Raw genomic sequence first — 16,472 nt, forward strand, 5'->3', positions numbered from 1 at the left:
AGCCAGAGAGGTCTACAGGCTGGCTAGGGTGTTCGATCCGAGGTAGGCTCCAGCAATGGAAAAGAAGATTGAAGCCTACACAACTGAAACCCATGGCAAGCCCATCAACAGAGCTCAGTGAATAATGGATTGCCTATCAGCACTGTGTGTCCAGTGAGCCCTCACCTGCTTTGGAGCTTGCAGATTACTGGAGGGGCCTGAGTGAGAGATTCCCAAGAGTTGCAGAAGTGGCTGTGCCCTACATTACTTCCCAGTCAGCTCAGTCGACTGTGAGAGGAGTTTCAGCAAATGCAACACTGTACTCACAAACAAGCGCGAGGCACTCACCGAGCTCAACACAAAGAGGCTGACAATCATGTACTTCAATGGAGAGGTCCGTGATAGATTGAAACCATACAATGGACAGACATAGGAGCTCATAAGGTAGTTCCATAGGTTTTGCCTATTGCTGCATTATTGCATGAATATATACTGTTTTACTATTTATAATGAAACAATTATGTGAAGCACAACATTTTTTTATTTTTACATAAGTATAACTCTAGGTTTTGCCTATTGCTTGTTGCCTAGATTCTGGCATTACTTTCATTCATTTATAATGAAACACTAGAACTCTGTATTGAAGCACTTGCCTTGATAAAAAAACAGTGCAATGTTGTGTTGCATCATTACAAATTTACTGTTATATCTTATTAAATTGTTAACGTTTTATTAATTTCAAATTATTATTATTATTATTATTTCTGATGATAAAATTAGTGTAAATCGTAAAACACAGAATTCAGAAACATTCAAACGGAAAAAAATGAATTTGGGAAAAAATAAAAAACTGATTTCATAGGGCCCTAAACATAAAATTGTTAAAATTACGAGCCTAGTTGGTTTGGCCACGGAAAATGACAGTAACCTTCCCGCTAGCCATGATTGGCTGAGATTATGCATGTGCTGGACATGCCGGGAGATGAGTTTGGATTGGTCTGCCATGTAGCATGCTTCTGTCTATTACATGAACTGCTCAGTATGTGTTGATAATCATTTCTACTGCGCCATTTTTGAAAGATATAACGTTAGCCATTGAGAACTACAAAAGTTTTGATACTTTTCTCAACAACATTGATGCCCTGAATCTAACAGGCGCTATCAACAGATCAGTTGGAAAAAGTGATGGGCTACTTTCTGCACATGCCACGGTCAGTGTGAACCAGAGTGACTCGACAACACTGGCCAAACAAAATGTAGCTACAAACAAAACAGAGTTAAATGGTTCCAGTTTGTCGTGAAGAGTTCATCCATGTATACAGGTAAGAGTCTAACTACATTTTCAGATATTATGTTTCTAATTTTGTCAGAAAGTCATTTTCATTGCAAGTTAGTGTAGTACCGTTAGCTTGCTGGCTAACATGATTAGTGTAGTACATGATTAGTGTAGTAATATTACTCGAATCAGAAATCCATTTGCATTGCTAGTTATAGCCTAATGTTAGCTAGCTAACATTGAACCTAGTCGGTTAGCTCTTTAGCTACCTGCAGATTCATACTACAGCTATGACAATGTTTGTATTGGTAGTAGTAGGAGTTGAGATTATTCCGGTTCATTGTTTAGCTAGCTACCTACATGTCGAAACAAAAAGACTTCACGTCGCCAGCTGATTACATGACCCATCAAGTCAGCCAGGTGTGTCTGGGGGCCGATTACAGCCATCTATTGTATTTCATGAATATGTGTACTTGTCAAGACAACAGTGACCCATCCACTTAGCTAGATGTGGAGTGGTTATAGCATTTCCTTCACATAATCCATACATTTAGATTTACCAGAATCATCGTAGCTGGGAGGTTTCATGTCTCCTTGGTTCAACTCTGTTCCATATTTGAGCTTGTGGTATTTTGACCTGAGGGTGAAAGGAAAAGAGAAAAATAGAGGGATAAAGAGAGAGAGGCGAAAGAGATAAATAAAAATGACAAGGCAGCCACAGTGATTTAACAGCTCATTAACGATCTAACAGAAGATAACCATCTCACTGTTGATTGTATCTGTATATGTAAATTAACTGGCTTCACACATACATTTGAAGAAGTGTCTTGTAAATGGCATATATTATATTAAGAACAGGTGGGAGGGATGCTACGCAAGGGCTGGGGTAAGAAATGCATTTGTTAATTCACTGGGTTGATATTAAATCTAAACTTAATGGTGGATATTAAACCATTTGAGTTTTTTTCCTTCCATGCCCAAATAGCACACAAACTATACACTACATATGTTATAGGTCGGCCAGAGGAGTGTGTGATATCTTGGTCTTTACTCATAAAGCGTCTCAGAGTACGAGTGCTGATCTAGGATCAAGTCCTTGCCCTGTCCATTCTTTATAATCTAAAACACAAAACTGGTCCCATATCAGCACTCCTACTATGATAGGCTTCATGAATTCAGGCCCTGGATGGGTGCCCTCTTGGGAAGGAAGATGCACTTAAATGTAAACTTAAACTTGCTTAGCTAGACTTGACGTCACTCAAACATCTAAATCACTACAAACAAAAGGCCATGAGGAGAGAGGATTAGGTGAGTGGAGTGCTTGTAATTCTATAAGAGGATAAGACACTGAGGGGATGATGGATCACTTCACCACCATCATCATTGTCCTCATCAATATCATCATCGTAATTTAACTCATTTGTTTTTCAAATCGTTTACATAGGGATTTATAATTAAATAATTGACACATTGAATGTAAAACAGTCAAGTGCATCACACCCTAGCTTATGCTCATTTCCAGTGATTCTTATCATCATCACTAATTGTCAGCCCCAAAAACTAAAAGGTCAGTAAAAGTACTACCAGGAGAGGTCATTCAAATCAAGATGCTGATCTTGGGTCACATTTGCACTTCCCCCACTAATGGTTAAGGTAAGGATTGGGGAGGGGAAGATTAGCCTAGATCTTTACCTAGGAGAAACTTCACACCGGAGAGCACCAGATGTCATCCAAAACAAGAGCACTCCCCAACAAGTTGTCAAATACTGTATAGAAATCCCCGATCACACTAGTAGACGATGTCATGGCGAAGTTGGATAGCTAAGCTCAGCCGCAGAAACATGTCACCGGGTCTAACAGTCATCTCGCGCCGAACTGCGCAAGTGCACGCCGTCAAATCAAACGCACTCCTTCCATATAAAGTTGTTTTTGACCAAAATAAAAAAAACTTGTCGGTATGTCACTTTCACAACGTTAGTATAATAACATGTTCAAATAGTTAAGACATTGGCTTAAATCTAGGTTGTGCCTTTAGATAAAAAAATAAAATACAACATTTCACTTCTCTCATTGACTTCCCAAACCCCGACCTGGTCTACCTAGTCTGGTTCGCAAGCCTTCCCGGAGGTCTCGCGATGTTGCATTTCATTTTTTTTATTGATTTTTTTAAGTTATCTTGTGTGACCACAGATTATCCATTATATCAACCAGATACTTAAGTGGCTGCTCTAACAACGAAAATAAATGTATTGAAAAAAATGGAAGGCAGTTAGCCGGTGTACCAGTCTCGAGCTAATCCACTCCCTGTACCCCATGTCAAAGACTGTAATTCCAACCACAAAACGTCTTATACAACAACTTGCCCAGCTAACAGCTAAATGTTTGTTTTCGACTATTTGAGGCTCCACGTGTTGTCATGGAAACATGTGGAATGAACAACAACCAATGAGCTACTCCGTCGTAAATCCAGCACATATTGAACATAGAGATCGCCGAAAGGGCAGTCTCTTTAGCAATGACAAGGAGTGGCATGAAGTGGAATGTTAGCTAAAGAGACTGGTACTCAGACTAAAAGGCAGTCAGGAAGAGGCAAGATCAGGTGGGACCATTCTAGCCAATGACAGGGCAGATACGCGCGTGAACAACAAGCACAACTCCGATCAAGTTTTTTTCTCTCACAGTTATCGACTTATCAGTACACTCATAACAACCTAACAAAAAATATATTCTATGCCTTTGTCCATAGATGCCACATATCAAGTTTCCTACAGATCGGTCATTCGGTGCCAGAAGAGCAGCGATAAGTGTTTTTCACAAAATTCAAAATGGCTGAACATCCGTCATGGCAGACCTTATGGGTCCCTGAGGCAAATTTGTTCCTTGTGAGGTGGGACCAATGTAGTGAATTGCATGACTATAGGTCAAACGGGGTGATGGATCATTACCCGTTTCGTCAAAATCAGGCTAGTGCTGTCTGAGATATCGCATGTGACTAACGGACGGACACACATGCACAGTCCCCTCCCTGATTTCATTGTGGGGGACAACTAAAAATAAACCCTTCTTGCAAACCATGGGGGTGACCTTGCCTGCATCCCAAATGGCACCCTAATCCCTAGTGTACTACTTTTGACCAGGGCCCTTAGGATTCTGGTCAAAAGTAATGCACAATGTAAGGAATAGGGTGCCATTTGGGACGCAGTCCTTGACTTTGCCACAGTCCAGGAGTTATAGCCCAGTCCCAGATCTGTTTGTGCAGTCTTGCCAACTCCCATGATTTGACATGACAGTGACCATAGGAGTTGGCAAGACAGCACAAACAGATCTTGGACCAGGCAACAGGAGTGGATCTTAGTAGTCTAATGTAGTTTCCTCGACTCATCTCCTCTCCTTCATCTGCACTGATTTCTACACGGGTGAACGTAATATTGTGGATGCTTCTCTCAAACTAGTCATTCTTTTTTAAACTCTAGTTCTTTCATTTTAGTGTCGAATGCAGATGAAGGAAATGACACAACTGAAGAAGTATTTCGGCATAAATCAATAAATGCCAACACTACGCACAGTAGGTGCAAACTGATACAGATGCACAATGAAATGTTAGCGTTCCAATATCAACGGACAGACCGTTTGATTTGAAATAGACTGAAGGTTGGATGCTCAAGGTTTCTCCTACATGGAAAGGCAAAAACAGAAACATATAATACCAGTCGGAACGCAGAACGATGCAGAATGACTCATGCTCAATTGAGTGGGAGCGAGCGAGAGAAAAAGAGGGAGAGAGAGTGGGAGCGAGGGAGAGAAAAGGAAAGTGTGCAAAAGGGAAGAGATGGAGAACAGAAAGGCGAGGAAAAGAGGGCAGAGAAAGTGAAACAGACGGGAGACGGGCAAGGTCAGAGGGGAAAGGATGGACAAGGAGAGAGAGAGAGAGAGTGATAAGGACAGAAAGAGAAACAGAATGAGGGAAAGAGAGAATGAGACCGTGAACGTGAGCAAGAAAAGGGTAGCTGAGTGACGTGGAGTTGCCGGGAACATTTTGTTCCGAGGCTATAATCACATGGCGGCGAGTGGCGGAGGTTCTCAGAAAGACCATGTCATTCAGGTTATCTTCATTCCTTCATCCACCCTACCAGACTCTGTAGGTCTAAGACTCAGAGTGAGGCTCTAGCTAGCCTGGACTCCAAACTGGCATATTCTGTTTCACCAGTGATTCCTTCCTAGCCTGGAATTCAAAATGAAACAGAGCATATGAGACTTTGGATTCCAGGCTAGGTTTTAGCCATCCAAACCACATGACCAGTCAGAGTCACCCATGTAGTCAGTCTAGTCTAATCTACAGGTCGCCTCGTAGTGTGTAGCAGAGAAAGATCCTATTAAATTATTCTAAATGTGCTACATGCAATTATATGGTGGAATAGGGGTGTGACGCCATGCTGCATTACCCATGATAAGGTGTGAGCAGCACATGACAGTGGGAATGTTGTTATAGGGGACAGGGTGCCGCCTCGGTGCTGCATTTTCCCACAATGTATGTGTGCGTATTTAACATGGGACATAATCCTGTGTAGGGGACAAGGGGTCACGATATGGCACCACAGGGCGTGAGTGTGTGTTTAAGTGTGTGTGTGTGTACATGTTTAAGTGTGCATGAGCAGCAGGTTATCCTGTTTGTATGGTACAGTGCCTTCATAAAGTATTCATATCCTTTGACATAATTTGTTGAGTTAGTTACAGCCTGAATTCAAAATGGATTAAATATAATTTCTCACCCCCATCTACAACACAATAGCCCAAAATGATAAATGAAAAGATGCTTTTAGAAATGTATTGAAAATAAAATATAGAAATATCTCATTTAAATAAGTATTCACACCAGAGTCAATAATTTGTAGAAACACCTTTGGCAGCAACTTTGAGTCGTCTTGAGTCTGTATGTGCAAAGCTGATCTGGATTTGAGGATTTTCTCCTATTCTTCCTTACAGATTTTGTAAAGATCTGTTAGATTAGATGGGGAGCAGTGGTGAACAGCAATCTTCAAGTCTTTCCTAAGATTTTCAAATGGGATTCAAGTCAGGGCAATGGCTGGAACACTCAAGGACTTTCACATTCTTGGTTCTGAAGCCATCCAGCGTTGCTTTGGCTGTATGTTTGGGGTCATTGTCGGGTTGGAAAGTAAATCTTCACCCCAGTCTAAGCTCATTTGCACTCTGAAGCAGGTTCTCAATGGTTTCCCTGTATTTGGCTCCATTCATTGTTCCCAGTCTCAATTTAATAAATTTTAACACAACAACATGTTAAAAAAGTCAAGGGGTTTGAATATGTTCTGAAGGCACAGTATGTGATGGGATAACATAGTAATGTCTCAATGCTAATATTTCCACAGTGTGTGTGCGCTACTGGGCAGTGTCTCTATTCTGGTCCTGAGAAACCACCGTGTTGTAATTTCCCTCCAGTAAGACATCAATTTACAGTATAGCAGCCTTTTATTGTGGAGAAAAATATTGAGTGAGAGATGAGTCCCCCTTGAGATTTTTTTGTTGTTGTTGTATTTTACCCCCTTTTCGTGGTATCCAATTGTTAGTAGTTACTATCTTGTCTCATCGCTACAACTCCCGTACGGGCTCGGGAGAGACAAAGGTCGAAAGCCATGCATCCTCCGAAACACAATCATGCCGCGCTGCTTCTTAACATAGCGCGCATCCAATCTGGAAGCCAGCCGCACCAATGTGTCGGAGGAAACACTGCACCTGGCGACCTGGTTAGCGGGCACAGTGCCCGGCACGCCACAGGAGTCGCTGGTGCGCGATAAGACAAGGATATCCCTACCGGCCAAACCCTCCCTAACCCGGATGACGCTAGGCCAATTGTGCGTCGCCCCACGGACCTCCCGGTCGCGGCCGGCTGCGACAGAGCCTGGGCGCAAACCCAGAGTCTCTGGAGGCACAGTGCCCTAGACCACTGCGCCACCCGGGAGGCCACCCCTTGAGATTTTAGGTCTATAAAAATATATTGGATCATAGCTAGCGTACCGCTGCTACATGCTTAAAAAATTACAACGCACCTACAACGCACTTTTGTTTGGCATGCAGTTTGTGACGTATAGCTATGTTGACATATTCGTGACAGCATGTAGCAGGGATGGGTGACTCCAGTTTTGGAGGCATTCTGAGTGTCTGCTGGTTTTCATCTAATTTCGACCTGGGAAACTCCCTTCACACTACTGAGCTGAATTGAGCCAAGTTGACCTGTACTGCGCTGGCCTGGTTACGTATCCACCGCAGTTCTGGAACAGTACTGCACAGGACAATGTGTAAGGGAAATACTCAAGCCAGCACAGTACGGTTCAGCATGATAGTGTGAAAAGGGTACAAGTGTGGGCAAAAGACAATAATCAACCAGCAGACACTGACTCAGACCCCCTAGAACCAAAGCCCCGCCCCGCGAGTTGCCCATCCCTAGCGTAAAGAATGAAGGTGTGGTGTAGTTTAGTGTAATGTGGTCCTCACCTCTCCTGTTTGAGGGCGTACTCCAGCATCTTGATCCTCCTGACCAGGTCCTTCTTCAGGTTCTCCTGGCCCTTTCTCTCGCCCTGCAGGAAGGCTATCTGGGCCTGGAGGAAAGAAGAGCGAAAAGGTCAATTTCCCGAAGAAAAATATGTGTGTTTGCATCTTTTTATGGCAGTGTAAGTAGTAGTGATTGCAATGGTAATGTTAGTAGTACAGTAGTAGAGGAGTAGTACAGTAGCAGTAGAGTAGTAGTTGTAATACAGTAGTACCAGTAGTAGTGCAGTAGCAGTAGCAGCACTAGTAGTTGCAGTGACTGTAGGTGTTTAACTCAAGGTGAACATTAGACCAGGAGAGACAAAAGGTACGTAAAGCCATCAGTACAAACAAAGTGGACACACATCAAACAAAAGTCCACAGGAGCAGGGTGAAACAAAGACCAGCAAAAGAAGAGCAAAAGAAGGAGACATACCTGCACATTATTTAGCTAGGTGCTCATTTAGTTGTGCTGATTGTGGCTTTAAAGCTGACAACATCCACAATCTCAACAGTCTGACACAAATGGCACCCTATTCCTTATAGTGTACTACTTTTGACCAAGACCCGTAGGGCTTAAGTGCACTATATACAGAATAGGGTGCCATTTGGGACGAACACAAGTCATAGGCTACTCAACTGTGATACATTTCCTGTTTGTTTTGATCTGGATTATTTTAACTGCTTCCAGGCATCGTAGCCGGTCAGCTGATGACTGTGACATATGGTTGACTGATGGACTCACTGAATGGGTGTTTGTGAAAGTTGCATTTAAATAGGACAGATCCGAACCAGTCTTGTTTATCCCCTCGTAATAGTTAAGGTTAGGATAGGCAGAACTGATCCGTCACTGGGGTGAACGGGCTAATTGTGCCAGGCCACACAGGGACAGAACTCTAAATTGCAACTAATACGATTAAGGATAAACACAAAAAGAAATCGTTTTCTCCCCAATAACACACACACTGTCTTCTAGGACTAGCATCGGGCCGTATCGCGATACTGAGCAAAATAAGATACCTCCACCCACGCTCGCACCCCCCCCCCAAAACAGCCTATTTTCTTCTCTGTATATTGTACAACAAAATTAAAGTTGCTTTAAATATACTTAATGTTATTAATTAGTAATAACTTTGAATTAGTAGAAAATGTGTCTAATTAGAATAATAGGCCTATTTAACACTTCAGTTGAAGTGAGACTGTATATAATGGGCTACAAAACACACAGTATACTGCACACACACACACACAGTATACTACACACACAGTATACTACAAACACACACACACACACACTATAATACACACACACACAGTATAATACACACACACAGTATACTACACACACTGATCAAACCCGGTCTCTGGCACAATTAGCCCGATCACCACATTCTTTTGGAGAGATTGGAAACCCAAATTGGTCTACACGGACATGTTCTGGCCTGGTTTAGATCTTATCTGTCGGAAAGATATCAGTTTGTCTCTGTGAATGGTTTGTCCTCTGACAAATCAACTGTAAATTTCGGTGTTCCTCAAGGTTCCGTTTTAGGACCACTATTGTTTTCACTATATATTTTACCTCTTGGGGATGTTATTCGAAAACATAATGTAAACTTTCACTGCTATGCGGATGACACACAGCTGTACATTTCAATGAAACATGGTGAAGCCCCAAAATTGCCCTCGCTAGAAGCATGTGTTTCAGACATAAGGAAGTGGATGGCTGCAAACTTTCTACTATTAAACTCGGACAAAACAGAGATGCTTGTTCTAGGTCCCAAGAAACAAAGAGATCTTCTGTTGAATCTGACAATTAATCTTAATGGTTGTACAGTCGTCTCAAATAAAACTGTGAAGGACCTCGGCGTTACTCTGGACCCTGATCTCTCTTTTGAAGAACATATCAAGACCATTTCGAGGACAGCTTTTTTCCATCTACGTAACATTGCAAAAATCAGAAACTTTCTGTCCAAAAATGATGCAGAAAAATTAATCCATGCTTTTGTCACTTCTAGGTTAGACTACTGCAATGCTCTATTTTCCGGCTACCCGGATAAAGCACTAAATAAACTTCAGTTAGTGCTAAATACGGCTGCTAGAATCCTGACTAGAACCAAAAAATTTGATCATATTACTCCAGTGCTAGCCTCTCTACACTGGCTTCCTGTCAAAGCAAGGGCTGATTTCAAGGTTTTACTGCTAACCTACAAAGCATTACATGGGCTTGCTCCTACCCATCTCTCTGATTTGGTCCTGCCGTACATACCTATACGTACGCTACGGTCACAAGACGCAGGCCTCCTAATTGTCCCTCGAATTTCTAAGCAAACAGCTGGAGGCAGGGCTTTCTCCTATAGAGCTCCATTTTTATGGAACGGTCTGCCTACCCATGTCAGAGACGCAAACTCGGTCTCAACCTTTAAGTCTTTACTGAAGACTCATCTCTTCAGTGGGTCATATGATTGAGTGTAGTCTAGCCCAGGAGTGGGAAGGTGAACGGAAAGGCTCTGGAGCAACGAACCGCCCTAGCTGTCTCTGCCTGGCCGGTTCCCCTCTTTCCACTGGGATTCTCTGCCTCTAACCCTATTACAGGGGCTGAGTCACTGGCTTGCTGGGGCTCTCTCATGCCGTCCCTGGAGGGGGTGCGTCACCTGAGTGGGTTGATTCACTGTTGTGGTCATCCTGTCTGGGTTGGCGCCCCCCCCCCCCCCCCCTTGGGTTGTGCCGTGGCGGAGATCTTTGTGGGCTATACTCAGCCTTGTCTCAGGATGGTAAGTTGGTGGTTGAAGATATCCCTCTAGTGGTGTGGGGGCTGTGCTTTGGCAAAGTGGGTGGGGTTATATCCTTCCTGTTTGGCCCTGTCCGGGGGTGTCCTCGGATGGGGCCACAGTGTCTCCTGACCCCTCCTGTCTCAGCCTCCAGTATTTATGCTGCAGTAGTTTATGTGTCGGGGGGCTGGGGTCAGTTTGTTATATCTGGAGTACTTCTCCTGTCCTATTCGGTGTCCTGTGTGAATCTAAGTGTGCGTTCTCTAATTCTCTCCTTCTCTCTTTCTTTCTCTCTCTCGGAGGACCTGAGCCCTAGGACCATGCCCCAGGACTACCTGACATGATGACTCCTTGCTGTCCCCAGTCCACCTGGCCATGCTGCTGTTCCAGTTTCAACTGACCTGAGCCCTAGGACCATGCCCCAGGACTACCTGACATGATGACTCCTTGCTGTCCCCAGTCTACCTGGCCATGCTGCTGCTCCAGTTTCAACTTCCACCTGACTGTTTCAACTGTTCTGCCTTATTATTATTCGACCATGCTGGTCATTTATGAACATTGAACATCTTGACCATGTTCTGTTATAATCTCCACCCGGCACAGCCAGAAGAGGACTGGCCACCCCACATAGCCTGGTTCCTCTCTAGGTTTCTTCCTAGGTATTGGCCTTTCTAGGGAGTTTTTCCTAGCCACCGTGCTTCTACACTTGCATTGCTTGCTGTTTGGGGTTTTAGGCTGGGTTTCTGTACAGCACTTTGAGATATCAGCTGATGTACGAAGGGCTATATAAATAAATTTGATTTGATTTGTCTCGTAAAAATCTCACTCCAAACCAAAATCAGAATGACCTTTACACTCCCCAACATCTACAGTGAACTCCAGTTACCCAGTCGCTGATGGCAAGGGTTGACCATGGTATCTGTGCTATTCATCTCCAAAATGGCCATCTACTTGTCTCTCCACACATTCCTGTTGGTTTGTAGAGAACCGCAGGGTGTAACCCCCACGTAACCCATGAACACCGGAATGCCATGACATACCAAGCACTTCGGCCAAAACCAGCAACCTTTGGTCCAAAAACTCAAACCAGGTCAAGACTATGCGTCCTTCTAAGCCATTTAGACTTTGTAGAGCTCATAATTGATGTATTTTGAGTAACAGCAAAAACATTTAAACTGAACTTTAAATTAGGCCTTTGTGGGGTTGAATGGTCTTGAGTTTTGCAACTTTATTCTCAGGCTGGACTATTAGAGCAAATTCTCTGAACACTAGCTACAAACGTTAACTAGTGAAGTCTAAATATTAGCCTATCAATGGCCCGATTTGATTTAAACTTACTCAACATGAGTTAACATGCTACGAATCTGTACCAAGAATCACATTCAGCTAATAGAACACATTTAGCGAACTTGTGTACTAAAACATATGCTCAGATCAATGAACTAGCCTGATTTTAGCTTAACTAATATGAGTTAGCCTAACTCAAATATTTTACGCTGTACATTCAAATCAGACATTTATTGGTCAAAAACACAGATTTGCAGATGTTTGTTTGTTTATATTCCCATCTGACATTGCTTGTTCTGATATATTTCTTTATTTTTAGGGATTGGGTATTGTCAGTTTTGTTTATGTACAGTACCAGTCAAAAGTTTGGACACTTGTTTTACTCCTCTTGACAGTTTGACACTTTCCGAAGTTGCCATTTTTTTACTATTTTACCTAGGGTTACTATACATAACTTTAACCTATTTTATAAGAGATTTTCCAAAACATACACTACTGGTCAAAAGTTTTAGAACAGCTACTCATTCAAGGGTTTTTCTTTATTTTACACACTGTAGAATAATAGTGAAGACATCAATTGATATCAAATAACACATAGAATCATGTAGAAACCAAAAAAGTGTTAAACATATAATATATATAACAAAATATATTTGAGATTTTTCAAAGTAGCCACCCTTTGCTTTGATGACAGCTTTGCACACTTTTGGCATTCTCTCAACCAGCTTCACCTGGAATGCTTTTCCAACAGCCTTGAAGGAGTTCCCACATATGTTGAGCACTTGTTGGCTGCTACACTCTGCAGTGCAACTCATCCCAATTGGGTTGAGGTCAGCTGATTGTGGAGGCCAGGTAATCTGATGCAGCACTCCAACACTCCCATTCTTGGTCAAATAGCCCTTACACAGGTGTGTTGAGTCATTGTCCTGATGAAAAATAAATCATAGTCCAGCTAAACACAACCCAGATGGGATGGCGTATCTCTGCAGAATGCTGTGGTAGCCATGCTAGTTAGGTGTGCCTTGAATTCCAAACAAATCACTGAGTATCACCAGCAAAGCACACCATCACACCTCCTCCATTCTTCATGGTGGGAACCACACATGCGGAGATCATTCGTTCCCCACCTCTGCGTTTCAAAGACACGGAGGTTGGAACCAAAAATCTGGACTCAACAGACTGGTCTAATGTCCATTGCTCGTGTTTCATGGCCCAAGCAAGTATCTTCTTCTTATTGGTACCCTTTAGTAGTAGTTTCTTTGCAGCAATTCAACCATGAATGCCTGATTCACGTAGTCTCCTCTGAAGAGTTGATGTTGAGATGTGTCTGTCACTTGAACTCTGTGAAGCACTTATTTGGGCTGCAATTTCTGTTAACACTGATGAACCTATCCTCTGCAGCAGAGTTAACTCTGGGTCTTGTGGTGGTCCTCATGAGAGCCAGTTTTATCATAGCGCTAGATGGTTTTTGCGACTGAACTGGGAGAAACTTTAAAAGTTCTTGAAATATTTCCGGATTGACTGACATTCATGTCTTAACTTCTTTGGGACTGGGGGGCAGTATTGAGTAGCTTGGATAAAAAGGTGCCCAGAGTAAACTGCCTGCTACTCAGGCCTAAAAGCTAGAATATGCATATAATTAGTAGAATTGGATAGAAAACACTGAAGTTTCTAAAACTGTTTGAATGATGTCTGAGTATAACAGAACTCATATGGCAGGCAAAAACCTGAGAAAAAAATCCAACCAGGAAGTGAGAAATCTGAGGTTTGTGTGAAAGTGCAGGGCGCCAAATTCAAAACAACAGAAATCTCATAATAAAAATTCCTCAAACATACATGTATCTTATACCGTTTTAAAAAGGTAATCTTGTTGTTAATCCTACCACAGTGTCTGATTTTAAATTGGCTTTACAGCGAAAGCACCACAAACGATTATGTTAGGTCACCACCAACTCACAGAAAAAAACAGCCATTTTTCCAGCCAAAGAGAGGAGTCACAAAAAGCACAAATGGGCACCTTTCATCCAAGCTACTCAATACTGCCCCTGCAGCCATAAGAAGTTAAGGGTGGCTACTTTGAAGAATCTCAAATATAAAATGTATTTTGATTTGTTTAACACTTCTTTTGGTTACTATATGATTCCATATGTGTTATTTCATAGTTTGTGTCCACTATTATTCTACAATGTAGAAAATAGTAAAAAGCAAAGAAAAACCGTGGAATGACTAGGTGTGTGACTGGTACTGTATATGCTGTACATGTAATGGTATGTAAGGACATGAATAGAAAAGGGTGTGACCAGCAGCAGTTATACAGGATGAGTCATGACTAGAATACGGTATATATATATATATATATATATATATATATATATATATATATATATATATATATATATATATATAGTGCATTCGGAAAGTTTCAACTTTAAAAAAAAGTTACACCCTTATTCTAAAAATGTATTAAATTGTTTTTTCCCCTTCAATCTAAACCGTTGAAATATTTGCAAATTTAATACAAATAAAAACACTGAACACTGACTATTTTCAGGTCTCTCCAGAAATATTAGATCGGGTGCAAGTCCGGGCTCTGGCTGGGCCACTCGAGGACATTCAGAGACTTGGCCCAAAGCAACTCCTGCATTATCTTTGCTGTGTGCTTAGGGTTGTTGTCCTGTTGGAAAGTGAACCTTCACCCCAGTCTGAGGTCCTGAGCACTGTGCAGGTTTTCATCAAGGATCTCTGCACTTTGCTTCATTCGTCTTTCCCTCGATCCTGACAAGTATCCTAGTCCCTGAAAAACATCCCCACACCATGGATGCTGCCACCCCCATGTTACACCGTAGGGATGGTGCCAGGTTTCCTCCAGACTTGACGCTTGGCATTCAGGCCAAAGAGTTCAATCTTAGTTTCATCAGACCAGAGAATCTTGTTTCTCACAGTCTGAGAGTCTTTAGGTGCCTTTAGGCAAACTCCAAGCAGGCGGTCATGTGCCTTTTATTGAGGAGTTGCTTCCGTCTGGCGACTCTACCATAAAGGCCTGATTGGTGGAGTGCTGCAGAGATGGTTGTCCTTCTGGAAGGTTCTCCCATCTCCACAGAGGAACTCTGGAGCTCTGTCAGAGTGACCATTGGGTGATTGGTAACCTCCTTGACCAAGGCCCTTCTCCCCCGATTTCTCAGTTTGGCCGGGAAGCCAGCTCTAGGAAGTCTTGGTGGTTCCAAACGTATTCCATTTAAGAATGATGGAGGCCACTGTGTTCTTGGAAACCTTCAATGCTGAACCTTCAAACCCGTCCCCAGCTCTGTGCCTCGACACAATCCTGTCTCGGAGCTCTACGAACAATTCCTTCAACCTCATTGCATGTTTTTTTTCTCTGACAAATCAAATCATGTCCAATCAATTGAATTTACCACAGGTGGACTCCAAGTTGTAGAAACATCAAGGATGATCAATAGACACAGGATGCACCGGAGCTCAATTTCGAGTCTAATAGCAAAGGGTCTGAATACTTATGTAAAGGTATGTTTATTTGTAAAAAATTAGCAAAAATGTCTAAAAACGTATTTTTGCTTCGTCATTACCAGGTATTGTGTGTAGATTGATGAGGATATATATTTTTTAATACATTTTAGAATACGGCAGTGGAAAAAATCCAGGGGTCTGAAAACTTCCAAATGCAATGTGGGTAAAACAGTGTGTAAACATTATGCAAGTGACCAGTCTTCAATGACTATGTACATAGGGCAGCCGTCTCTAAGGTGCAGGGTAGAGTAACCGGGCGGTAGCCGGCAAGAAACAATGACTAATGTTCAGGGCAGAGTACTGGGCGGAGGTCGGCTAGTGGTGACTGTTTAACAGTCTGATGGCCTGGAGATAGAAGCCGTTTCCCAGTCTCTCGGTCCCAGCTTTGATGCACCAGTGCCGTCTCCGCCTTCTAGTTGGTCGTGGCTCGGGTGGCCGGGTACACCTTCAGTTAACAGGGCAAATATAGCCTGTGTGTGGGTGTGCACACAACAAACCGATATTTAGTAATCAAGACCTAAATACCAGTGACTCACTCAATACAGAAGAGGTCAGATGACGCAGATGCTATACTACAGGACTATTTTGCTAGCACAGACTGGAATATGTTCCGGGATTCATCCAATGGCATTGAGGAGTATACTACCTCAGTCAACGGCGTCATCGATAAGTGCATAGCCAACGTCGTCCCAACAGCGACCATACATATAGATCCCAACCAGAAGCTATGGATTACAGGCAACATCCGCACCGAGTTAAAGGCGAATGCTGCCGCTTTCAATGAGCGGGACACTAATTCAGATGTTTATAAGACATTCCACTATGCCCACAGATGAACCATCAAACCGTTAATAGAGGACTAAGATTGAATCCTACTATATTGGCTCTGATGCTTGTCAGATGTGGCAGGGCATGCAAACTATTGTGTACTACTAAGGGAAACCCAGCCGCGAGCTGCACAGTCACACTAGCCTACAAGACGAACTAAATGCAAGTAACACTGAAGCATGCATGAGAGCACCAAATGTTCCGGACGACTGTGTGATCACGCTCTCCGTAGCCAATGTGAGGAAGACCTTTAAACAGGTCAACATTCA

The 16,472-nt window shown here is 42.7% G+C and overlaps 1 protein-coding gene across 4 annotated transcripts in view; it reads right to left on the reverse strand.

Moving 5' to 3' along the window:
* LOC109889960 (striatin-like) overlaps positions 1–16,472 on the reverse strand; it is an 83,657-nt gene that overhangs the window by 33,311 nt on the left and 33,874 nt on the right. For 2 of the 4 annotated variants that reach the window (XM_020481848.2, XM_031828771.1), the window contains exons 2-3: positions 7,763–7,866; positions 1,816–1,892 (exon numbers count right to left, since the gene is read on the reverse strand). In XM_020481848.2, coding sequence (XP_020337437.1) covers positions 1,816–1,892; positions 7,763–7,866 — 181 coding nt within the window. Of the gene's footprint in view, positions 1–1,803; positions 1,893–7,762; positions 7,867–16,472 lie in introns of all 4 variants that reach the window. The other 2 variants (XM_020481858.2, XM_020481829.2) reach the window with 1 other exon arrangement.

Source organism: Oncorhynchus kisutch, linkage group LG1 (assembly GCF_002021735.2).
Source record: "Oncorhynchus kisutch isolate 150728-3 linkage group LG1, Okis_V2, whole genome shotgun sequence".
NCBI lineage: Eukaryota > Metazoa > Chordata > Actinopteri > Salmoniformes > Salmonidae > Oncorhynchus > Oncorhynchus kisutch.